This window comes from Apus apus, chromosome 3 (assembly GCF_020740795.1).
Source record: "Apus apus isolate bApuApu2 chromosome 3, bApuApu2.pri.cur, whole genome shotgun sequence".
In the NCBI taxonomy this organism is placed as follows: Eukaryota; Metazoa; Chordata; class Aves; order Apodiformes; family Apodidae; genus Apus; species Apus apus.
Window position 1 is genome coordinate 75,294,957 of NC_067284.1, and position 26,474 is coordinate 75,321,430.

Sequence of the window (26,474 nt, forward strand, 5' to 3'; positions counted from 1 at the left end):
TGGCAATGAAAAATCCAGCTTAGTCTTATCATTAGCATTTTCTTATAGCTTCCACTGGCACATTCTCACTAAATGCAAGAAAGGAAGCAGTAACTGGGGTAGGGAGTCTCCACTGAGCCAAGGCGAGCAAAGCCTCCTAAGTTTGTTGGAGTCAGAGCTCATCTTAAGCAAACAAAAATGAGGGACCTCTCCAGATCTTGACTGCATTTGGCGCTACACAACTTTCCCAACTGATTGGGTACAATCATTCATTACAGAAAAGCACAGAGGGGATGGGAACAGGGAGTCAAAAAAAAAAAAAAAATTCCTCTTATGAGCATAAGAGCACAGAGGAACTTCTAAATTATGATTTCAGAGAAATTTGCATTCATCAACAACTCAAAGCCAAAGGTCTGTCAGAGGTATAGTCTGAAACTAGGAACTACATGTAGGGCAAGTGACACAGAAGTTACATCCCTGTATTAAACAGATTCCAGAAAGAGGACAGAATGACTGAAAATACTGATAGTTTGAAAGCAAAATACTAAAAAATTGGCAACATGCTTGAATTTAAATGTGATTAAATCCTGGTATCAACATCCATGACACATTTGGTGTCTGAAGTAAGGACCTAAAATGCATGTCTTTCTAAGTCATAGTCCTTCAAGCAAGAAACTAAGGAATAAATAAGCTTTATACATGGAGGATAATTTCTGGGAAGAAGCTGCTTCAGGCTGGGAGCCAAGAGACAGAAAGGGCAACTCAGTGTATCTGGGCCCCAGAAGTATGACAAGTGAGCTGGGGGAGAGAAATAGAGAACTTTGTTCTCAAGGCTCATAAACAAACACAGAGGAACACAGCTGATGCCCTCTTGTGCCTACATATATAGACTAAAGTTTAAGGCAGTGTGTATTCACATGAAAGCCCACAATGGAGGCATTTCTTGGTCTTTTTACCCCATAAATGCTCTTGCAGGTTACAGAGCCAAAGAGGGGCCTCACAAACACTGCCACAGCTAGGATTTGGCAAGCTTGATTGGGACTGGTGATATATGGGAGTACTTATTCAATGTGGTGAAGCCTAGTTTTCATCTGAGGTTTATGTTGTATCCATTACATTAAACGGCCTGCAAGGGAGAACTAAGCATGAAGGAAACTTGCTACTTCCAAGTCAGCTGCAGCAGGAACCGCTACTACAGTTATTTAGGTTTTGATTTCATCTCCCTGTGGCTCTTGATGAAGGTGTGTTATCCAGTGTGTGCCAACTTGATGTTTTGCTCCAAAATTGTTTTGCTTCCTCTGAAAAAATACAGGAATTTTCAGACAATTCCATGCTGTGTCTTAATCTCTTTCAACATAAACCGCCTTTTTCTTTCTTCTCCTCTCAACTTTCTCTCCTCTAGGAAGTGAGACTATAACAACTCCATTTTATTCTCTGTGAAGGTAGAGAAGGAACAGATGTTGACAGATGTCACAGAGTAAGCAAAGAGCATAGTTTTCTCCAAACTTCTGTTATTGACCAAAGCTACTAGGAAATGCATCTCCTGTGACCCCACTGTTCCTTTGTCTCTGTCCTGAGTGAACTAGCAAAGATACCAGTTGTCTGGATGGCTCATGTGTTCAGACTAGATTAACCAACTCCTTTCACATTATTCAGCATTCTGGCAATAAAGTGCTGGCAACTACAAGGCTGGTGGGTTGAGAATTCATGAGAGCACAACAAAATATGTGAAAGCAGCAAATATCACACAAATTCCACAGTTCTGTTTCAGGATAAGATTTACTTGTTTACATTATTTTCAAGACACTGATTTACTTAGAAAGCTATTAGCTAAACGGGCAGACAAATGAAGTGACATTCATGTGGTAGAAGAGGACAGAGAAAAATAGGCAAGAGCAAAAGGTACAGTAAAGTAACAGGAGTCTTGCTCTAGATATCTTCCTTCCTCAGGTGGCACATGGAATTAAAAGTTCTAGTGTCGGTTACAGAAATTATCAAAGTGCTCAGAGGATACCAAGTTTCTGCTTATACTGCTTGGATTATCCTGCCACACCACCTCCTCATGTTTTTCACCTTAATGGAAGTTTCTCTGTACAGCTCTTATTCCAAGGAGACTGAAGGAGAAGAAATTAACATAATCCTCATTTTCTCTCTTTATTATCATAGTCACTGCCATTCCTTCCAACTGGATTCCTGGGCTAGTTCACCTTTAATTCAGAAACTGTGATGCCATTGAAGCCATTACTAAATATTATGGGATCAGAGGTCACAAGTTGAGAGATTAAGAGTTGAATTTAGGGTTATGTCAAGAAGGGTCCATGGTCCTGTGGTTGGTGTTACAGAATGCTGAAGACAGAAACCAAGGTTAAGGTTTCAAGCACAGTTTCCAGCATGGGCTGAACACACTGACCTTGAGGGAAGGACAAAGCCCTTGATTCAGCACATGGTTCTATCTTCATTTCTTTGCACTCACAGATAATACATTTTCAATTTCCAGTACCCTCATCATTCAGGAATACATAACAGTTCTGTCTGCATCTTCTCTGCAACAAAAGCTGAGGTTTCACAGTAGGGTCAGAAAACTAGGCCTCTTCAGAGAGAGAGGGCGAGGGAGAAGAGTGTACGTTGCCTCACCCAAGCAGCAACCTACCTCTTTCAGCAACTGAAGAATGATGGGACCTCCTATGGAGCTGTCATTTCAATGGATGAAAAGTACAAAGGCAAGCCAAAAGAGATGCTGGTTAATTCTGAAGTTTTCAAACACAGAGTTTGTAAATATTTATGCTACTTCTCAGTGGTAAATAATGTAACTTAAGAGGTGCTTTTAGTGACATAAGGTCTAAAGTTTTGTTTCTGAAAAAGCCTGGGATGATGGTAAAGAGTAATATGCTTTTGTGAACCTATGAAGTCAACAAAACCCCTTACTTAGGTACTCTGAGGAAAAAGAAGAAAAAAAAAACACACCAAACTAAAACTGAAATTCAAACAGGTTCAAATGCAATGCAAGAGAAATAAACCATGACAGAAAAATCCAGTCAATGCCCCACCTGAGCTAAATATCAGAATGCTTCAAAGGCAGCCATGACTAAGGGGATAACAGTAAGCATTTCTCATCTTCCCAGTGTAAGAAGCTAATGTCATGCATGTAACTCAGACAAAGATACTATCATCCAAGCTTGGAGGCTGTATTAACACAATCAACTTTGAAAAAAAAAACCTCAAAAGACAATTCTACTTCTCCGTGGACCTTCCATCCTGAAATAGACAATCTTGAACTCAACTTTCCCAAATACCATGACCATCTCAACAGACCCACTAGCAGAAAAAACAAACCAAAACAAACCAACAAAAAACCAAACCAAACAAAAAAAACCAAAACAAACAAAACAAACACAAAAAAAGAAACAACAAAAGCACAGGCTGTTTGCACTGCTCTTCCCTCTGTGCCAGCATTCTCTACATTTTTTCTGCTTTCCCTGAATTACCAGCATTTAAGTTACTTTTCCTGGCATGAGTTCACATCTGGGATCAGGTTGCTGGTGTAAGAGAGATCTAGATGGCAAAATCTTTAATATCAAGCAGCACACCACCCTTAAACAACAAGAAGAGACCAGGACTCTAATATCGAGCAAAAGGAATCAGCACCCCCTGTAAAAAGATCACACCATTGCTAACAAATATGAACAAGAACATGGAGAAGCCAGTTCATGAAAAAAAAAATTATTTCCCCTTTTCTTGCAATAGCTCTTCCAGATTCCTCTACAGTTCCTGTTCAGTCAATAAATCTGTACAAGGAAAAACACATGTGCTTAGCACAGCCAGTTTGCCAGCAGGCACAAAACCAGCTTGGCGCCCGCCAATAGACCACCAACTGCAGCAGCACTTTACTACATGGTAGTATACACAGCGCCAGCTGAAAAGAGAGACTGAGGTAAAAAGCAGAAGTGACGCTGGCTAGAACAGCCTTGATGGTCAAGCAGGAACAGTTTTACAATTTATGAGGTACAGGACCACTCCACACACTGCTCTCTAGAGATTCTCTTCCTTGCCTGTTCATTGAAGGAGAGACACTAAAGCCAGCTGTTCTGTTTTAGTTGCATGCATGAAAGTGGTCCTTTGTGGGGCAAAGCTTGTGGTCAAATGTATTTTTGTTTGGTTTTTGCCTTATGCATCTACAATTCTGATAAGGATTTACCTCTACTGTTAGCACTGGATTAGCCACAAGGGAATCATTCCTGTCTTGGCTCAAATAAAATCAGACCCAGTCACCCTGAGTCATAGTCTCCACTCAGAACTACTCCCTGCACATGTTCCCAATGAAATAAATCAAGATTGAATTTGTTGGCCCATATCAGGAGTAACCCTTTCTGTTTTAATTTTCTAAACAGGATGACAAGGCCTAAACACAGCATCCAGCTTCAAGTAACACAAATGCCTGGGATCCATCCTAGAACTGTTTTGCTAGTTGAGTGGTATCGAGAGCAGACATTTCAGCTGAAATCAGTAACAACTGTCATATGACAACCACTGCCTTGGCTACAGTCCAGTTAGGCAGCTGCCTTTACTCAGCTGGTGGGTCTGGGTGCGTCACCCAAACAGAGGAACTTATACATGTATACTTGCCTCAGCCTGGAATCTACATGAGCAAGTTTCGAAGCTCTGGAGGTGTGTTGTGACTCCATCACAAATAGAGGATCCCAACACATTTCTCCCCTTGCAAAATAAACATTTCCAAACTCACCTTTCAAAATATTAATTTAAGGACTACAAGAAAAAGAGAAGACATGTTTCTAGCCCTCAAAATATCCTTTTTCCTCAGAAAAGCAGGTGAAAACATACTGAATATTTACTGGACTGCAAAATTCATCACAAGGGTTACTTTTCCAGTGCAGCTAGACTCAGCTCTACTTGTCATTAACTCTGATGTGGGACAATGCCCCAGATTTTAACTGCAACAAGGGGAAAAATAAGGCTTTTAAAAATTCATTCAGGCACACCAATATCTTATCGCTTTGCAGAGCAGATGGCAAGATGAGGCTATACCCCCTGGGCTGCACTACAGATCTCAGATGATGTTGGTGTCTTTATTTCTCTTGGGGATTTGGGTCAAAAGGCTTTATGCTCAAATCAGTTTTTTATATAGTACAAGTGCACCCAGACTGGACCCTAAAGGATAAGCAGCAGGGAGGCTAGTCCACAGCACAGAGCCCTCTCAGGCACTTCCAGGTCGCTGATTTACACTGGTGCATTTACAGACTGAATCTTTCTAATCCAATTAAAATCTCATCTGAGCTGTCAATACAGATGTAGCCTGTTTTATTTCAGTGTCTCATAGAACATGAGTTAATCCGGACCTGTGGACAAGCTAGCCCTTCCAGGCAAATTCTGCATTCTGCCAGCCTGGTTTCTAGCCCATGTTCTCTCACTCATAAAGGCCTTGCTGCTCTCATGTTACCTGCCTGCCCAGGAACTCCTATGGACATGTATCACCATCCTATCTGAGTGTTTTATAAAAATGTGCAATATGCACCATTAACCTTCTGAAAAATAACACTTTTCTCTTCCAGATCCCTTCTTATGTAATGATGGCTAGGGTATTATCAATAAATCTAATAATATGATCTATTTTCATTTAAATTGTTTCATTTGTTTGAAATGTATATGCCAGTTACAGGCTGTCAGCACATTTAGTAAGTTATAGCATAGACCAACAAGTCACAAACTTTTGGGGCCAAAAATTTTTACAGATCATCATGTATACTTGTCATTAAATTTTGCACTGAAAACATTATAAATCATACTTTTTAATAGATTTCCAAAAGGCAGCTGTGAGCTGTTTTGCCACAAGCACACAGAACTCTGGCACTTGCCAGGCATAAAACAAAAAGCTAAAAGCACCCTGAACACCACCACCACAAACTCCTCACAGAAACTGATACCCTCTCAGCAAGCAAAAGCTCAGCAGTTACTAAAACAAGTCTTTCACTGTGACCTGAAGGTAAACAAGTTCAAGTTCTCGCAAGCCAAGTCCAGAAGTAAAACATATTTATTGATGATGTCTTCAGGAAGGCTGGACTGAATGCTTCAATGGATCTCTGTGTTGGAGAGAGGTGAACTTTGATACACTAATTAAAGCTTTGCATGTGAAAAACAATGTTTAAGCAGCATCCAAAAATAAACTGACACCAGAGCAGATTACACTTCTTACTCATGAGAGATAATGTGTAACAAAGCAGAATTCTTCACAGTCAGCTGCATTTTCCAAGAGGAATTGAAGTAGTCTCACATAAAAAGCAAACTGACTTAAATACAAATAAGGATTTTGTGAGGTATCTCCATAAAAGGAGATTCTTCATCTCTACTTAGTCAGAAACAAATAGACTGTCTTCTGCTGCACACCCGATTCTTTCTAAAAAGCTGCAAATCCTATTGACTCCTTCTGACACTCCTACCAAAGAATACTGCAAATGCAAAAAAGTCATCATGGGTGGTAAAGAAGGTGGAAACAGTTAATGGAAAAGAAATCCATAGCAATTTACTATGTACACAGAAAGTAACTTTGGCTGAAGAAGTCCTTGAGCTGAAAATTGCTAGGGGGTTGAAGGGTATTCCAGAACAGGCCACCTTATGGCCATGTTTATATTCTTCCTTAGGCATCTGCTTTGGACCCCATCTTGAAATAGCAGCCTGGGTTAGGTTGTCAGACCACTGATCTGACAAACTATAGCCGTCCCTATGTTTGGTATGACACACTACAGTTGCCCTTATTTCAACCTCCAGTTGCATATCCAATTTATACAGTTGTTTTAATTGCTATAGCACTTAAAAGCTATGCGAAAGGACAAGAACTACTGGGTTGAACTTACAAGTGTAATGTAGAAAGATTACTGACAAATTCCTCTAATTCTGAGATCCAGCACTTTACATTCTATTCCACATCTCAGCAGCACCACTCAGGCAACTATACACTTCGAGATACCTCACTTTACATAACCTCTGATCTCAAAGTGGTAATGAGATGACTAATCAGCTGCAGCAAATGGCATCACCTTTAGGTTGCAGAATGCAAGACATCATAGCTGTACCTCCTCTGCCTGTGTTTAGCATGCATGCTGAACAAGAGGGCAAAGACAGCAAAGTCATTTCATGCCAGGCATGAATAGCAACTGCCTGCCACTGGAATCCATAACATTTACCACAAAAGCAAACAACAAAGTTCATCTGAAATAACTGCTTCCCTTCCTGTTTATGTACGTTACTGCAACAGCACCGTTTCATGGTTCAAAGGCAGCTGGCAGATGAAACATAATTAGCTTGGTCACCTGATTCTTAGACGTCATGAGCAACATGCTACTGATCAACAGAATGGTATAGTCTTTATTGTATAGACCCAAAGATTTTCCACTGCACTAGAAATACAGTAGATTTTATCCCAAAGTTGCTAACAAGAAATTGACTGTCACGGATTCATTTTCTAGTGAATTTATGAGGTTCCTTCTAATATGCTCATTCCTACATCTGGAGATTTGCATAGTGCAGTAAGAATAAATCAGCATATTTAAGCATTTTATTGTACTTAGTCCCAATGGCACTGTCATCCATCCTGTAGTTTGCTGCCTTTCTCCCACTGAGAAAAGGGTCATCAAAGAATGAGGGGAAAAAAAGCTTCAGTAGAAGTTTGTTGGGTTTTTTTTTTCCTATCCCTACTAAGTCCATTAAGTCTCTTTACTCCTTTGCAGAGGGGAGTTCACCCATCCCATAAATATAACAATCTGCCATAAGAAACTTACCACAAGTTCGGAGAATCTGGCATTGAGCTCTTCTGCTGGTGGGATTGGGACAGAAAACTCAAGGAACTGGAGGGGGTTATTGTCCTTGAGGTTGATCTCAGGGAGGTCGCTACCCCCAAAACAACAAAGAAACCCCAACGCATGACGATTCCTCTTCCGGGGGGCCATGATCATGGTGTATGATGCTATCTTCTGATCATGTTCTGCAGGAAGAAAAAACAAGCAACAGACATTAAGTGAAAATCAAGACTGTTGGATCTGTGCAGCTTTCTGCAGTTACAGTGGTTATCACTGATATAACAGTTAGAAGAGGACAGAAGGATCCGAGACGTAAACAACCAAAACAAACACTCAGGCTAGAGAAGTGGCTAAGCTTTAATAAGGTATTCACATGTTTTTATACAGCACTGCAGAATCACTTCTCTCAAAGATTCTCAAAAGGTTTTACAAACTCAGTGTGGAATTTTTCAGCAGAAAGATGTATCAGTTATGCTCAGGCACCAAGGCTGAATGCTGCCATTGAATGCCAGTATTGGCCGCTCTCTCACTACTGCAGCAAAGGAATCAAAGTATCAGTAGCAAAAAGCATATATTGGAGAATTTACCCAGAATAAATGGAACATCCTCCAATGGTATCCCATTTGGCCAAAATTAAATAAACAATGACACAGAAATCAATCTTCCACACTCTGGAGCTAGAGCACCAGTCACTTATTCCTTTATGGCAAGGACTTTCACAGTAGGACCATTTTGTCTATCACATTTTCAAACACATATAACTAGTTTGGGCTTCTTTATGGATCCAGGGGAGAAAGTGCACAGTGTTAACACATGCTTTCAGATTTACAGTTGAGCTGCCAGATCCCATCTTGACAGGACCCAGGCTTGAGGGCCTTTAGTATCAGGAGAGTACAGGGAGGAAAAAGGAGGCCTGAAGGAGGAGCTGGGAAGTGACTGATTTCACCACACAACACAGTTAGTGAGCAGCCCATCCAAACAGGAAGTCTCCTGCCAGCAGTTTGAAAGGAGGGATCTGTGCAGTCCACAGAGAGCTGCATATTTTGCCCATTTAAGGGACTTGTTGTTTGACAGCTCAGGGGCTTATTTGTGTTATATTTTTTAAGGACTTCACTTTTTCACTTAATCTGCAGAATAAGCCATATCCTTAGAGAGTAAATAATTAAAGCCTGTTGTGAAGCCCAGCTCCCTGGGCACGAGGCAAGGGAGCAGGGAGGGAAGTGGCAGGTGAACTGAACCACAGGATGCTGGAACAGCAGCAATACAGCTGAGATTTGTCATCAGAGCAGCTGCTGCCCTAACCTGCCCCACAATGCTTTGGTCTGTTTGCTTGCCAGAACAAAGCTGCCTTTCGGTCTCATAAAGACCAAGTAGTTGTGCTAGGAAAAGCACCTTTAGGACAGCAGTTGCATAGTGAGACTTAACATACTGTGCACAGCCAGAAACTCTCCCCAGGGACTTTCTGTGTAGAAATCAGCAAGCTTGCATTAGAAAAAACTAAGAAACAAACAAAAAAAAAAAAACAAAACAAAACCAAAACAAAACAAACAACAAAACCCAAAACAACAAAAAACAACCAGATCACCCCAACATCCACCCTTGTGGCACTATGTGCTTGACAGGAATCACCTGTCCTACTTTGTACTGGGATTAATTCATCTAGCACCTCCTCTCATGCACTGCAGGGGCATCAGCTGCAACTCTCATGCAGCTGAAAGGAAAGTGAGCTGGCACCAAGGCACTGTCTTCTGGCATGTCCACTTTCCTTTGTTCTCCATGCCAATTCTGCAAGGGGTGGTATGTCTCAGCAGGACTCACTAGGGCAGGGTGATACTGGCTTCAAAAGCACATTTGGATTCTCACTAGGAGATGCCAGAGACTAACTTAGCACTGGAACCAGCCTCTGACACTGGTTTAATCTGTAAACCAAAATACCCTCAAAATCCAGCACAAGGACATGCAAAGCAACTTCTGTTTCCTTTCGGTGGTGGAGACTTAAGAGATTTAGATGTTAAAAGATGCCACAAGAGAGTTGCAGAAGAAGTTGAACTTTTCTACCACAGACCACCTTCTCAGGGACTCCCAATGCGATGTCCTTTATGGTAATCTGGTCATGGATAAAGTTAGAACCCCTTAGTTTGACAAAACTTTATTTTGGAAGGAACTCAAATCAATGAGTCAAACCTGATTTACATACAATATAATGACCACAGCATCAATTCAATTATGATCAAGTTCTGGCTCACTGTCTAGAGACTTCTCCACCAACTATCAAGGACCAGCATGCTCGAGGCATGGACAAGGAATCTTCCTTGAAAAAACTGGCTGAGACAGTGAAGTGGTAGAACCCTATCATCTTCCTTTATAAGCTCAGGTCAAGACTTTGGTAAGCACTCTTCCAAAAGAATGACGTGAATGGATATGAAAGCAAATATTTTTCCATAGAGTAAGTACTGCCCTGATCACTATAGGTTGTCCTGTATGGACATTTCATCACTCAGCTTTCATCTTAAGCAGGTTCACCTTAGAGGTGAACAGTCTCCAGGCCTTCCTCACCCATAATGATGAGACATACACAAGCTAGCGCTTGTTCCTGTGGTGTTTTTACAAAATTGGCATCCACTCCTTGGGATCGATACTTGAGAAACTGAGCAAAGCTACTCAGCTCTTACTAGTCTGCAAAAGCACACTGAGCTCACATGAACAGTAACCTTGTATTGCCTCACCTTCACCAAGCATCACTCCATCATACAACTCATATTCTTGACACTGGCATTTTCCAGGTCCATCTATAAGCTGCATGGAGGAAATTCATATTGACAAAGAGGGGCAGAAAGGCACACAACACTGTAACTGTAGAGAGGTGAGGTGTCTAGATTATTTCAAAACATGAACAATTAAGGACTACTAGAGAGGAATCCAGTACAGGTATTTTAGAATGGAATCACTGAATGAATGAATGAATTCTATGCTTAAGAGGTAGTACTGTCTTTCTAAAGCCTGCTAGTCACAGGATACTGAGGGGCATTTACTTAAGTTGTATTGTTTATGCTACTTAAGAACTAATTACAACTCCTGGGTTTTTGTTGGTGGACAGTTTTAAACAAAAGAAATATTTTCTAATAACTTCTAAATTAATAATTTTTCAGTTTACTTTCTCTCTCTTTTGCCTTCTCTTTGTCAAGAAACAAATCAGGGGAAAATATGCTTCCAAATCATGAGGTGGGGAAGGCAACAAAGACAATTAAGAAAAGAACATCTTTCTTTTTTCTGACTGGTAACTGATAATAAAGCTGTCATTAAAAATTATGAAAAAAAGAAAAGCTGTTTTGTTTTTTTTTTCATTCTAATAAAAGCTGTATTGCCTTTCAAGTTCTTGTAAGTAAAGTGATTGTGAAAATGAAACACGCAATTATCTATTTCAATATATTCAGTGAGAATCAATGGGAAATCTCTTTCTGGAGAGAAACCCCTATTACACATAACTCCCTCCCACAGCTCTTCTCAGTTGTACTGTTTTACTCTTTTGCACAACACAAACAAGTTGCTGTCATTTCAACAGCTAACCACACACTCGTTCCTCACAATCATTCCCCCTCCTGCTTCACAGCCTCATCTGTGGTTCGACTCAGGTCAGGAGTCACAGCCTGGAACTTTGCCCAAGCTCTAATTATAACAACGTGCTCTTCCTCTGACAGGGCTTACGTGTTCATTTCTAAATCATTTGGCCCAGTGACCAAACATAATTAGGCTAAAGCAGTTTTTTTCAAGTCTTATCAGAAGGTTTTGCCACATGGGATAAGATCCGTGCTAACTGTACATGAGGATCCTCTTTCAACTGCAGGTTCTAAATTCAGTCTCACTCTTCTCTTCATTCTCATCTCAGAATTCATGAAAATATATCCTAAGTAAGCAATATTCCACAAACACTGAGACACCTGAAACAACTACTTTGCCAGCAGCTCTCCAGTGCAAAAGAGCTGATTATAATAGTTTTTATCCCACTGTCCTGTTCTTCCTGACAGTGAATAGTGAGACCACAACTTTAACCAAAATAGAGAAAATTACTTTTGTTTTGTCACCTTTGGAAAAACATGAGGGAGAACTCTGTGGCTTAACTAAATGCACAAAGTCCTGCAAAACCAGTTTGCAACAAAAGGCAGCATTAGTGGAAAACACTGATGTGCTCATTTCCAGAGCTGAATCTCCACTGACCATCAACAGACATACAATGTTGGTGATTGTAGCCACAGCTCTCATCTAATTGCCACAAGTGGGACTAAACTTATGGTGCAGAACCACTGTCCACACCGGTTTATGCTCACAGGAGATGAAATAAAGTAAATCCCTTAAATTTCTCCATAAATCTCTACCTTTCTTTTTGACAGGATAAAACACATAAATGTGATATATTATTACAGAAGTAGAAAGAAACCTGAATTTGGGCTGGTTTGGAACAAAAGATAACTCCAAGTTAAATCTCTGTTATTCAACTATTAAATAGTACACTACCAGAACTTCATGGCAATACAAAAATTACCTTCATTGCCACTTACTGATGATGAAATGGAGAAAATAAGAACCATGCTCAAGATTGTCAAAATACATACACTGGGTAAAGCTAAAGAGCTCCATATTGATCCTATGCTCAGTTCCCTGGACCACCTTGCTTCTCCAGTTCAAAGATGGTAAAACTATGAACTCATGGCCTGTTCCAGTTACCATAGGAATTTTCAATGTATGCCACATATAATATGACAAATGTAAGATCCAACATAAGGCAACCGCAGCATGGGGGATGGGGAAAGGGGGCAGGCAAGCCATCCATTTTTTCCATCTCCATTACTAACCCAACTCCTTTTGTTTTTATTTGTCAACATAATAAAGATTTTCCTAGTCTCCAGGGCACCAAACAGCAACAAAATAACCAACATTTAAGCTAAAACCTTTCTTTTAAGAAGGAGAGAAGTCCTTCCTCAAGAGCACATCTGTCTGTGTTGGACAGGAAGGCATCAGACCTGAAATGGATCAACAGATCACAGGAAAGAAAATCCTGGAAAACGGTGGTGCTTCGTGTTGTGACAGCCACTCAGTCCGGGCCAACCATGGCCCACACTTAGTGGTTCCATCAGAAGAGCGAGCTCATCTTGAAATGCACTGCTCATTTTGAAGCCAGTTCAAGGATTTTCCTTCCCACAACACATTAACACAAGGGTGCAAATCTCAAGGTGGTATAAGGACTGATGAGTCTGCCCTGGCACTCAGCTCTGGTTTTGTTTACCCATCATTGCATCAAAACTGAGATGGTTAAGAACTGCAAAACATTCCACAGACGTAAAGATTGTCTCCTGCCATATACGTAGTATTATATATTATTAATACTTTGTTTAATTTTTATTTTTTGTTCATTTGTTTGCCTAGGAAATATGTTCTGATATAAGAGAAAAGGCAAGGGCTATTTGGAGACTGTCAGGTGTAACTATATCCATGAACCTACCTGTCTGTCAAAAATCTGTTTCTAATACTTCAAGGATGCTCAGTATGTGCCGGATGACTAATGACCACTAATGTTAGGCTGTTAATGTCCACAAATCCAATAACTCTAACCTGATATTAACAACACACACACAAAAAGCTAAGGCCTTTGCCTTTTGAACTATTAATTTGCAACATTTTCTCTGTCTTCACCTGAGAATGAGGGGAAAAAACCTACAAAAAGCCTAACAAAACAAAACAAACCCCAAACAAACCAAGACAAACCTAAGAGAACAGAAAAAAGATATACCAGCACATTCATCGTGTTCCTCCCAATCCATTTGTCTATTCAAATTGTATTAATAGAAAAGCAACTTAAAAAGAACAGTCAAACCAAGTTTCAAAATACAAAGTCATAAAAGCAACAAAGCAGTTAGGCTCAGTATCATAACTCTGGCTAGTAATAATTTGTTATTTCTTTACATCTTTTTTTTCCACCTTTCAGTCAAGTACAGATCAATACATTTCTATACCTGGCTAAGCTGACCAAACAAACCATTCATTATTTGACCTGCTAAGAAGTTGTTTTCTTTTCACAAATGTATTTATTTACTGTAACTCTGACTCCACACAAAAATTTGCTAAGTCAAAACTAATTTGTCCAGCTGGACATCAAAAGCTGACTCTTAATCATAAACTTGTACCTCATTCAGATGCAAACAAATCTACACATCTTTAACATTTCTGAATGGTGAGGTGACTGCCACAGCTCACATTACAAACAAAACAAGTAAAAGTCACAACTTAAGTATTCCAGATAAACACTTCTCTCCTTCTTCTCCTCGGTATTCAAGCATACAAGATATTTGGCAAAGAGGGGAGGCAGAGAGGTCCTACTAGACAGCAACTTTGGAGGCAGGAATGCATTTTGCTTAGGCTTGTACCACAGGTTTCCATATTAATTTATCAATTCCACACTTTGGCAAGCTTGACAACAATTCAAACCACCATGGCAGTGGATCCAATGGGATTGCATACCCCCTAAATATAAGCAACCCTTTTGGTTTGAGTGTGGTAGTTTGGAGTCCTGTCTTCACCCCCTCCCTTTTATTACTTCAAAGTTTTCTACTTTTGCAGCACTGTAGTTTCAGTAACATCTCCACTTCCTTCTCAGTTAGAAAGTTTGGGGTGTCACCAGGATTAATTTTCCTGCCTTTCTCATCCTGAACCACATTTTTTCTATTCATATACCTCACTAAACATTACCCCATTCCTTTCTATTTTTTTTAAAAAGGGGGGAGGAAGGGGAAAAAAAAACAAACAAACCAAAATAAAAACCTTCTCCCTTCAGGCAGGAAAGAATGACGCTTTCCAGCACTAGCTTTAGTCCTCTGCTCCTTTTCTATCAGCTTTGGTTCTATTCTTTACCTTTTTTACTGTAACATCTTCACTATCTTATATGACAACTCTTAGACTTTGAATGGCTTCTAGTAGCAGTCACTTCCTAAGCCTCAAACTGCAAAATAACTATTTCATTTTTTTTAAAGCATATATTAAAAAGAAACAAAACCTTCTGAAGAAACACCCACTGCATGACACAAGCTGTAAAGCCTGCACTGCACTTCATAAATATTTTATTTTAGTTGAATTGCACCCCATGAATATTTTATTTTTGTCGTATTGCACTCCATTGTCCCAGCTGTGGCACTAAGGCTTTAGGTTTTCCAGTGTAGGTTCTTAGTTACCTGCTTAAATCAGTTATTGTACAGTGCTGAGTAGACTTATGATACTATACAAATAGCAGTAATGACAGTAGGTCAGCAAAAAGTAATCACCCAGCTGGAATCTGGCCAGGACATGATGGTTCACACCCCTGTAATGATGCTGCTGTAAAGGTAGCATTTAGCAGTCTTCACAAATCCAACGTGGATAGATTTATGCTTTATGAAATAATGGAATTTATGCAATGGTTTTCCCTACCACAGCATTAGCTTCATTAGATGAGTTGGTTTGTTATGACATTGTCCTTCAAATTGCTGTGATTGTAAGAGCCAGTGGGAAACACACTACATAAAAGCAGACATGAGGAAAAAATCCCACAAACCCCAGATGTCACCCCAGGGCCCAATCATAGCTGAGGATAAGACCCTCCAGCAGTAAATCTGTTCAAACATTCCCCACAATCCCCAGATCTTACTCTTGAAAGAATTCGGGTGCTAAAAATGTTCTTTTTAGGACTTGCCAAGAATATATTGTAATCTTGGGGCCATGAATTCAGGACAAGACTGCAATCCAAGTTCAGACAGTGCTACACAGCAGAGCAGGTCTGAACTGCCTTTTCTGCAAGCTATGGATCTAGCAGATCTAGTAGAGCCCAGGCTAGACTCTTAACTTCCTTTACTTTTTTTTTGGTGGTACGCACAACCCTGTGATGCAATTTCACAGGAAATACTGCCTTGGAAGCTGGAGTGTAAGATAAAGCCTTTATTCAGTATGAGAATTCATAGACTGAAGATTAAATAGATCATGCTGACATCAGTCAAGCAGACAGACATTGACAGCCAGAATCAGCACACTGCTCCTACAGTTCCAATGCAGAAAATTATTTTCCTCTACAGGAAGATTAAATCCCATGTCTTGCACAGGTCTTATGGTGTGAAATGCCTTTAATGTAATTGGTTTGAAAATGGCCCTAATCAGTAAAGTCTGTCAGTTCTGGCCAAACAACCAGCTCCTAAGGATGAGACATCCATGCCCCAGAGCCAAGTCTTTGATCACCTCAAGAAAGAAGCCAAGGATAGAGAAAAAGCTGTCACTCAACCCTCTACACCAAAAGACCAGGAATACTGATAGGGCAGACTATTACTAAAACTTGGTCTAGGGACTTAACATCTTTGCAATACTTCTATTGGAAAGAGTGGGGTTTAGTTACAAGGGATGTCAATCCAGAGTTTCCCAGTAGCACTAAGAACTGCCACCCTCAGAAGAATGAACACATAAAACCCCACTACTAAGAGCATCCTTGTCTTGATTGAGTCATTGTAATTTTTCCATTCTGTCATTGCTCAATTATTTCCAGACATGATGTAACTATTTTGCCAGGGGATTTGAGAGTCAAAATGTTGCTGTTGTTGTCATCGTCATCCTGGGTGCCTGAATTTTCCAGGCAAAGTAAGCTGCTGAGGGAGAACTAATCTGCAAGTACTGCCATCGTGCTCCAAGAAAAACAAACAAATGGTAAAGGCCCAATTACATCTTCCCCAAATCCAGCTCATTTCCATGTGAAATACTGCTTTCTTACTCAGACAATTAGTAGAAGAATGTTTCATCTTTGGTCCAATGTCACCACAGCACGCAGAAATAGATTTCCATTTTAACACTGGGTTCAGAGTGATTAAAGGACACTAAAACTTGACCTGATTGGAAATATGCCTTGGTTATCACCACTGAAACTAGTAACTGATGTAGGTGTACAAGTGTTGTCTTCACTATTGACAGGACAATCAATTATCTGCACTGATAAACTTTTCATTAAGTGCTCTCATTGGAAAATGAGAGTCAGTCTTCATAGCAAATAGGTATAACTGGGGAAAAAGCCAGTACAGACATCTGGACTTTTACATGTTTTTTCATGGATGCCACTGAATCTCTTCAAAACTAGTGTTCATCAGTGCCACCTGGGAAAGTCAAGTCCAGGCTACAGATCTACCACTTTCCTGCTCAGCGCGCCAGCCGAAGTGCAATATAGTTCTACATGTCTCTGCAAACCTGTAAATAATAAAGATGGTGGTTTTCAGGTAAGTTCCATGTACTGAAAAGCCACCTATGGGGCTTTGTGAATCACAACAGGAACAGGTCTTGAGATTTTGATGTTCTCTCCACCTTAGAGATGGTTTCCATAGGTCAAAGCACAGAGAGGGTCAGAGTGTCATTGATTTTATATACCTTCTTTTTAAGCTACACAGATTCCAGAGTCGTCAATTTGGCACCAGAAATAAATTCTCTCTAGAAAATAAAGTTAAGAAAAGGTCACATGCAGCATTTTATTCCAGCATTTTTATTTTTGTTCAACATTCTGATGAGGGATACACTGGGTTCAGTGCCCTGAAACCTCAACATTACGCAAGTAGGTTTGAACTCAAAGCCAGCAACTTGGTGAAATTGCTGAACTTTTAACCTAACGTGTCTTCATGAAGAATGGATATTTGGAAAGATCTCTGCTTAAGGATTTGGGGTTGTTTTCTGTGTATATTTTTAAGTGGCATCCAGATAAAATATATTTTCTGGCTGCTGTAATATTTACAGGAGGAGACTTTACACCAACACTGAAAGCTGGTTTCAGAGTTGTAACTTACTGCTTTAGGTTTTGGGTCTCTTAAGTTTTTAAAGACATTAGGGTGAACAAGGCCTCACATATATTTGCATCAAATTCCCCAGGGATGATGCTGAGTGACACCAGCAGTGATCAATTATAAGGGCCTAAAAAGACAGTGCTACTTTAAACCAGCCCCCTTCCTTGCAGGGTCAGTAGGTGCTTTGACCAACATCAGTATGTTGCAAAGAGTGCAGTAAAAGTAGGGGAAGGGAGGACCCCTCCTAAAACAACCAAACATGAGGATCTCCTCTACAAAGCAATGCATAGCCATGTGGTCTAAAGCATATAGTTCACGAGGGTTGTGCTGTCTGTGTCAATCACTACCAACTCTATTCTACTGTCTTCTCTGGGCTGATAATAGCAAATTCTCATCTCCCACACTCTCATGGAAAGAGGTCATGTCCATGTCAAGGCCTTTTACTGTTCACGATGAAGAAAAGTATAAGTACTGAATATATCTAGGGAAGATTTCCTAGAAATTTATCTGACCGACAAACGGTTCTTCCCCAAGGATAGGTAATTTGCTTACATGTATTCTCAGATACTCCAAGAAAACTGCACAGAAGCTGCATACAGTGCGTGTTTGGGTAGTCACATCTGAACTTCCTAAGTATCTACAGCAAGTCAATAGCTTGCCCAAAGATACAGCAACTTCTTTCAGCTTCTGAGCTGAAGCTACTTGCATCTTGTTGACAAATTTGAGCACACTCCACAGAAAACCAGACTGCAGTATAAGATTCCCTCAGCTCCCCACTACAGCTGCACCTACAGGAAAACAAAACAAAACAAAACCCCAACTCTGCTTCTAAACAGCCTCTTCATCTGTGTACACAGTCCTTAGACATGATTCAAATAGAAGACCCATTGTATACAAACAAAACAGAAGTCTGCCCTCTACTAGAGAAGGAACATCATCTCTATCTACTTAGGGTTGCAAATATTATTATTATATCCAGTGATTTATGTCTTTACAGAACATATGCAAATATCACTGCTTGTTGTCTCTAGTTCTGTACTTCACTGATTTATTTGATAGATTGTACAGGGTTTTATCCAAATCATCACCTGCTGCAATTTGTTTTGTCTCACACTTTGGAATCATATCTAAAACTTACTTAAATCTTTCATTTTTCTTACATAATATCTTCAATTTATGGATGGAATTCATATATATAAGGACAGTAAGCCATCATGAATGTTCTCCTACTACAAGTTCAGGTCCTGGCTCTCCTGCCCTGGTCAGACAGGGGCACTTATAAGATAAACACAGGTTACACTAGAGTATCTCCCACTGCAAGAAAGACTGAAATTGCTGTTATCCCCTTTTGCTACTTGCTGTAGAGAAGACACAGCCAACCAGTACCGAAAATCTTTCCAGTAACAAGAAGCAGCAGCAGTATCTGATGCCCACTCTGCCCAGAAACTCATTTGAACAAGGAAGCATTGTCAATTTTCACAAAACATTTTGCACATATGTCCCAGCAACATAAGAGGGAACTGCAAAATGTCAGAAGCTCTGAAACATCAAGGTCAACTGTGTATTTGGACTGGATGTCAAATCCAAGCAGAAATACTTTATATGTAACCCAACAATTTGCATGCAAGTTGTCAGCCTATCACTAACTTTTAACTGTCAGCTGTTGGACCAGTAAATAAGAGATGGAAATGACACCAACATGTTTTACCTATTTTTTTTTTTCCCCACCAGTAGTCATTCATATTACAAGCAAAGGGTCCACCACAATACAGTGCTGCCTGTCAATGCTTAAAACAGAGAAAATTCTACAGAGAAGTAGCTCCATCTCTGAAAGCAAGATAAACTAGCAGATGTATAATGCAAACACTGAGCCCACACCACTGACACACTCTTCAGGGTGACCTCTTCCCTAGTGCTTCTTCCGTCCACACCCTAACATCAATCAAAAGCAGCCTGTAAGATGCATGGCTACTGCCCAGGAAATGTTCTTAATGCTAGGCTTATAGTGTTATCAGCTATCAATCACAAAAAGCTTCACTAGCAAAATGCCAGAATTAAACAAATTAAGCAATGCAAGTCTAAAGAGGGGAGTTGGTGTGCAAAGTAGTTTTAAGGAACGTTATTTTGTTTCCAAGAAAAAGACAGTTCTTTAGACAGGAGCAAGTCCATAAGGTCTTAGAATATCCTGTTCATGCTGAGATTTCAAACACAGGCAAAAATGTTTTGCATTTTTGAGAGGTCATGCATGATAAGGAAACAATTCATCTCCTACAGAGGCTACTAATAGCTATACTAACTCTTCTTAATTCCCAGAGCATATTTCATATCCATACCAATACTGCAGGACACATTTCCAGTGCCTACTAGAATACTCCTATAGGAGGAGTTTCTCACCATTTAAACTGCAATAGCATGACTATATGGCAAACTGTTCTCAACCATCAAATCCCAGAATGATGACCATCAGGTTACCTGTTTCACAGAAAGCTGCTTATATAATTGCCCTCCAAGAAAAAGATTTTCATAGCACCTCAGAAACCCCATGAAAAGGAGGATGAAACATAAAATTATTTTTGTTTGGTTTTTTTAAATATAATTAAAAAACCAACCAAACAAAACCAAACCAAAAAAAACACACCCAAACAACCAAAAAACAAAACACAACAATACTTCAGTACTGGAACTGGATCCACCCTGAGAAGCAGTTTTGTCTCATTCATTTAATAGAGAGAAAACAACACTGAAAGTATCCTGAAAATGAGATCTCGTTGCCCCTTCTAGCAGACCACTCTGGACCACAGAAAGCATTTCTCTAAGTTGGAAGGAGTGTCCCTAAGGACCAAAATTTGAGCTTCAGTTACTAAGTATCTGAATAGAGGGAAAACACTTATCTCAGGAAACAGAGCAAAGGCCAGGATAAAAGATCAGTTTTCTTGCTAGAAGGATGCTGTGCTCTGTTTGAGTGCTAGAGTAAGTCTCGTGCTGTGGAAGGACCTTGGTGTAGAGGTAACGCCAGAGGGACAACCAGTCAACAGCTCAGTCAAGAAAATAAATTTATGTCTTCGTAATCAGTTCTTCGTATACTTAGGTTGAGGTCAACCCAGAGGAAATATCTTTCTTACCAGATACTAAGGGTCTCACATTCTGTAAAGTGAATTATTTCAGACCTTTTCCAGGAAATCCCAAAATCAGATTTATGTAGGCAAAGTCAGCAAGTAAAAAAAAAAAAAAAAAAAAAAAGTATTTTATCCTTTTTTATCCTTTTGAAAGATATACTCTAAATTCTCTTCACCTTATGAAGGCAATAATTTCAGGGTGAACACACTATTGGAATTTGGTTATAGAGACTTTACAAGAGTCTTTCATTCCTCAGAAGAGTGAGCAACATACATTCCCTATACAGTTTCCCCTCCATGAGTATAACAGATTCTTATTAATTCCAATGGTAACACGTAATGCTATAGAACAAGAGAACGACTCTTCCAAACAGAAAACTCAGACTCAGTTCACTTTTGGTGAAATGCCCCTCAGTGGAATTGTGCCAGGTGGGCAAAATACTTCATTTTCTCCAAAGGCCTTTTGAGCTGATTTTAGCAAAGTCTAAGTAGAGCATCCAAATCATCATTTCCTGACTCCTGGGGAATGTATTCCTAGTCATATATAAACTTCAGTAGGGGTCAGTATGAATGCCTCTTTCTAACTGCATTCCTTCACGCAATTGCTATGATTAAAAAAGGGAAAGAAAATCTGATGGCGCTGGGAGCAGTTGATAGAGAAACTTTCTTATTTTAATAACTGAGATTTGAAATGAATGGTTAGATTGAAGATAAAGCACCTTTTCATTTGGGCTGTAAAACTGTTTTCTTCACTCCACTTCAAGAAGTGGGCAGTGCAGTAAGGCAGAAAGTAAAATCTAAATTGGAAGTAATACCTCACACTGGAACAAGAAAGCATACATGTACTTGGCTAGTGTTGCACAGCTCTCTTGCCAGGCTGGATATACTAAGAAAAGGTTTAGTTTTCAACCGCAATCCTAACTCTGGGAAAGTGTCTTGACTATGTATTCAGAAAAGCAACAAATGTCATATGTCAGTAATAGTTTTATGCTTCAGCTACACTTTCACACTTCTCCTTAAACCTTCCGTGCTCAGGAATACTCTTCCTTGCTGTTTATAACAGCTCAAGCAGCTTGTCTCAAATTATAAAAAGTGACGGCAGAATCATCATTGCTTCTGACTCCACTAAGCAGAAGCTGCTCTCAAGGTGTGCAGAAAGTCAAAGCTTCCCTTCCTCTCTGGGCCCTGAGCAGAGCCTCTGTATCTTTTCCCACCAGTGTCCGAGTGCAGAGCTGTGCATCATGGACTGCACTGCAACAGCCTTCATCTTTCTCCGTCCATCACCACTGCCAGCAAAAACCTACATGTAATTTGCTCACTGCTTCTCCTCACCCATGTCACAGAGCAGCAGTAGATGAGCAGCACTCACTGTGGAGAGGACACAAGGCATGCAGGAGAAAGTGACCTTAGACGTAGATTTTTTTCCCCATGGTTTGAAGAACTTGTTGGGAAATACCAGTGTTCTGCATGTATCTCAAGGAATTCAAAGTGAAATTTGATGGTCTTTTCTTCTATTTAGAGATTTTCTTCACCAGCTACAGCTTTGGAACCCTTAAAAAAAAAAAAATGCTTCTCAGCTGCCTACCACTTCTGAGACAACCCGGTGGAAATAAGCTAATGCCAGCACAGTGACACTTAGAAGCTACTCAACAACCACATAAACGGTTCAGCATCAGCCATCCACAAATAACATTCACAACCCAAGGCACTGTCAGACAGTTGGTGAATAGTAAAACAATGTCCTCCTGTCCTGCTGGTCAGTTAAGCTCTCACAAATAACTCGTGAATAAACACGTTTCAAATGGATAACAGGTTTGGCTGGTAGAACATTTGCTTTAAGCTCAACTACTGAAATAAAAGTCAAAATTCTAATCTTCTTTCACTGCTATATTCATATGTTCCTGGTTTTCAGTGCAAGGTGTCTCTACACAGTAAATGTTTCCAGGCTTACAAAACCAAACACACATACACCAATGCAGTTCAAAAAGAGAAAAAACAGGCAACTTCCATGCAGGTCTTCCTTCCCTATCTCATAATAATGAGACAGCCTTAGTCCAGACTCCTGCCCCCTCCTTCAAACTCCACTGACTGCCACTGTAGCAAATACTCCACCTTAGTTCAAGCTCTCTGTTCCCTCTACATGAAGCAAAACAAAAATTTTTTGCAATGCATCTCAGAAATAATCTTGCTAGAAGGAATTGCCTTCTACTGGCTTTGTTAGAACACTGAGAATACAGGTTTTGTAACACTTGTTCCTATCTTTTTCCAGCCAAGGAAGCACTTCATTGAGGAGATACAAAGACAGAAGGCCTAAAATAAAGATTTACTATGGTCCACATACAGACACATATACATACATACATATATGTATGTTTAAAAATTTCCTTGTCCTCATTCCCACCACCAGACAGACCCAAAAGCCTACAATGTTTTGGTAAAGACACCAAAAGTAGCTGGGGATGTAAATATGAAAACGTGCACAGCAAGTTTATTTTACCCTGGTTTGTTTTATGGCTCTCAGCCAGTATTTTGGATGCACAGCTGTCCTAGGGTCACAGAGCTAAAATTTTCCTTAAACAAGTCCCACCTGAAGGTCCAGGCCTCTTTTTGTCTCTCTATACCACCTGCATCACAACACTCCTGAAAGAAGGGGAGGGGACGGAAGGGGGGTGGAAATCCAGTGCAGAAAAGAATAATGATGTGTATGTACCTCCCTCTGTAATGAGTCCTCTGCTAGCTTGGCCATGCTATGCCATGCCTTCCTTCATCAATGCAGTTTTCCAAGCACTATGTAGGGAGGGGACCTGTACAAATCCTCAAGGGTGACCTACTGCTTTAGTTTGTCAGAACGAAAAATTGGTGGGAACTCAACTTTAGAGTTTGAAACAAGCTCAGCAGAATTGCTGAAGCATCTTGGTCCCCTCAAAGTCCAAGTGAGATGAGACAAAGTCTAGGGTTTCCTCAGGTATCACATTCCATAATGGCTTTCCACACAAAGAGCCCCATCTCACAAGGCTCCAGTGTCCCATTTTATTATTTAATCCATATTTTTCCATTAAGAGGACATCAGAATACCTAACCACATGTTTCATTCTGTCCATCTCTGAAAGGCAGAAAAAGTTAAGTCTACATTATTTTACCAGGCTGTAGCAACTAATCTATACGAAATATATAAAAGGAAACAAAAAAATATAAAAGTTTGAAGGGAAGACAAAAATTAAAACGTTGCCCTTTTTTGAAAACACTGCACTGTAAAACTAAAAACAAATGGCTTCCAGACTAACAAGAAAAATCTGACTTTTTTTTTTAAGAGGTAGACCAAATTCTTGGAGCAGGCAGCAGTAGGGGAAGCAATGATGTACCTTTCCTTCAGAAGTTGATAAACAAGTTCTGAGCAGCTGGTAGAAGGAGAAAAAAAGAGAAAGAAAAGTATGAAATGACAAGTCAAGAAACCCCTTGTAAGACAAAGGCGTAGTTTTGGTCTGCAAGGACGATTAAAGAGGATATTTAGAAGCAATGTGTACTACCAAGAATCTTTTCCAGGAGAGGTCCAACTTCCTAGCCCCAGAAGCCACATACCAAAAATTTTCATAGAATCATAGAATCCTAGGGGTTGGAAGGGACCTCAAAAGATCATCTAGTCCAACCCCCCTGCCAGAGCAGGGTCACCTAGAGTACGTCACACGGGAAGGCGTCCAGATGGGTCTTGAATGTCTCCAGTGAAGAAGACTCCACAACCTCTCTGGGCAGCCTGTTCCAGTGCTCTGTCACTCTCACAGTAAAAAAAAAATTTCTGATATTCACCTTAAACCTCCTATGCTCCAATTTGTATCCATTACTCCTTGTCCTATCACTGGTCATCACTGAAAAAAGCTTAACTCCATCTTCTTGACACTCACCCTTTACGTATTTGTAAACATTGATGAGGTCACCCCTCAGTCTCCTTCTCTCCAAACTAAATAGACCCAGCTCTCTCAGCCTTTCCTCATAAGGGAGATGTTCCATTCCCTTAATCATCTTTGTGGCTCTGCGCTGGACTCTTTCCAGCAGTTCCCTGTCCTTCCTGAACTGAGGGGCCCAGAACTGGACACAATACTCCAGATGCGGCCTCACCAATGCACAATAGAGGGGGAGGAGAACCTCTCTTGACCTACTAACCACCCCCTTTCTAATGCACCTCAGGATGCCATTGGCCTTCTTAGCCACAAGGGCACACTGCTGGCTCACGGTCATCCTCCTGTCCACCAGGACCCCCAGGTCCCTCTCTCCTACACTGCTCTCCAGCAGGTCACCCCCCAACCTGTACTGGTACATGACATTTTTCTTCCCCAAATGCAAAACTCTACACTTGCCCTTGTTGAACTTCATCAGGTTTTTCCCCGCCCAAGTCTCCAGCCTGTCTAGGTCTCTCTGAGTGGCAGCACAGCCTTCTGGTGTGTCAGCCACTCCTCCCAGCTTGGTGTCATCAGCAAACTTGCTGAGGGTACATTCTGTACCCTCATCCAGGTCGTTGATGAAGATGTTGAACAACACCGGCCCCAGTACTGACCCCTGAGGGACTCCACTAGTCATAGGCCTCCAACTAGATTCTGCCCCACTGACTACAACTCTCTGACTTCTTCCTTTCAACCAGTTCTTGATCCACCTCACTGCCTGATCATCAAACCCATACATAGTCAAGAGTCAAAAGACACACGACACACCTTGTGGAGCTGAGGAAAGGGAAATGCTAGGAAGTGGTTCACAGGCTGGATGTGATAATAAGTGCACATGACTCCTGCCTCTGCTCTTGAGGTTAAGTCTGGGCCACAAAGGTAGCTGGCTCTTAAGAAAATGTTGCAATATGACCTCAGCAGTTGAGGTTGAACGGGCCTCTAGAGAGTGTGTAGTCCAACCCCCATGCTCAAGCAGGGTCAACTAGAGAAGGTTTCCCAGGACCATGTCCACTTGGGTTTTGAGTATTTCCAAGGATGAAGTCACAACATCTCTAGGCAACCTGTGTTTGTATTCAGCCACTCTCACAGTGAAAAAGTTTCTTGTGTTCAGATGGAATTCCCTGTGCTTCGATTTATGCTCATTGCCTCTTGTCCTGTTACTAGGCACCACTGAAAAGGGTGCACCTCTCTTGAACAAATTTTTCAAAAGTCCTCTTACCAGCATGGCCCCTGCTCTTTGTAAGCATTTAGAGGAATTCCGTGTACAAATCTAGATTGGTTGCACAACAAAAGAATATTGCAGAACTTCTTTCTTGAGCCAATCTCTACTAATAACAGACAAGAACAGGATTCAGAAGAAAGATCCATGCACTGAAGAGATATGTTAGTAATACAACTGGTGCACTTTACCATAAATCAAGCTCATTATATGTTCTCACACCACCAAAATTCATAGACAGGTGTCAACCAGCCAAAAAAAAACACAACAAAAACTCCTCATGTTTGTCCAAAGTGAGTCTTCACAGACTGTTTCTCCATTGCAATAGGTATCTGGCCATCCTTTTTTAAAACTAAAAGCTGTGGTTCTCCAGACAATCTATTAATAATAGAAGCAGCCTTAAAGAAAAGGTCTTGACTGGTATTGCTTATAATGCAACTATTTTGCAGTTCTAGTACCATCCACAGCATAAACCCTGTCTCTGCATTAACACAGGCAGTGACAGTGACAAACACAACAAACTTCTATGCCTACTGGTTCCCATACCAGGGAAGGTAAGACCATCACTATTACACTGGCTCGCTCCAAGA

At 40.5% G+C, this 26,474-nt stretch overlaps 1 protein-coding gene across 2 annotated transcripts in view; it reads right to left on the reverse strand.

Annotated features, from left to right (window-relative positions):
• The window catches only part of DAAM2 (dishevelled associated activator of morphogenesis 2), a 180,332-nt gene that overhangs the window by 115,299 nt on the left and 38,559 nt on the right, over positions 1–26,474 (reverse strand). For both annotated transcript variants that reach the window (XM_051613201.1, XM_051613200.1), the window contains exon 2: positions 7,770–7,972. In XM_051613201.1, the coding sequence (XP_051469161.1) occupies positions 7,770–7,943 (174 nt within the window). In that variant the 5' untranslated portion in view covers positions 7,944–7,972. The remainder of the gene's footprint in view (positions 1–7,769; positions 7,973–26,474) is intronic.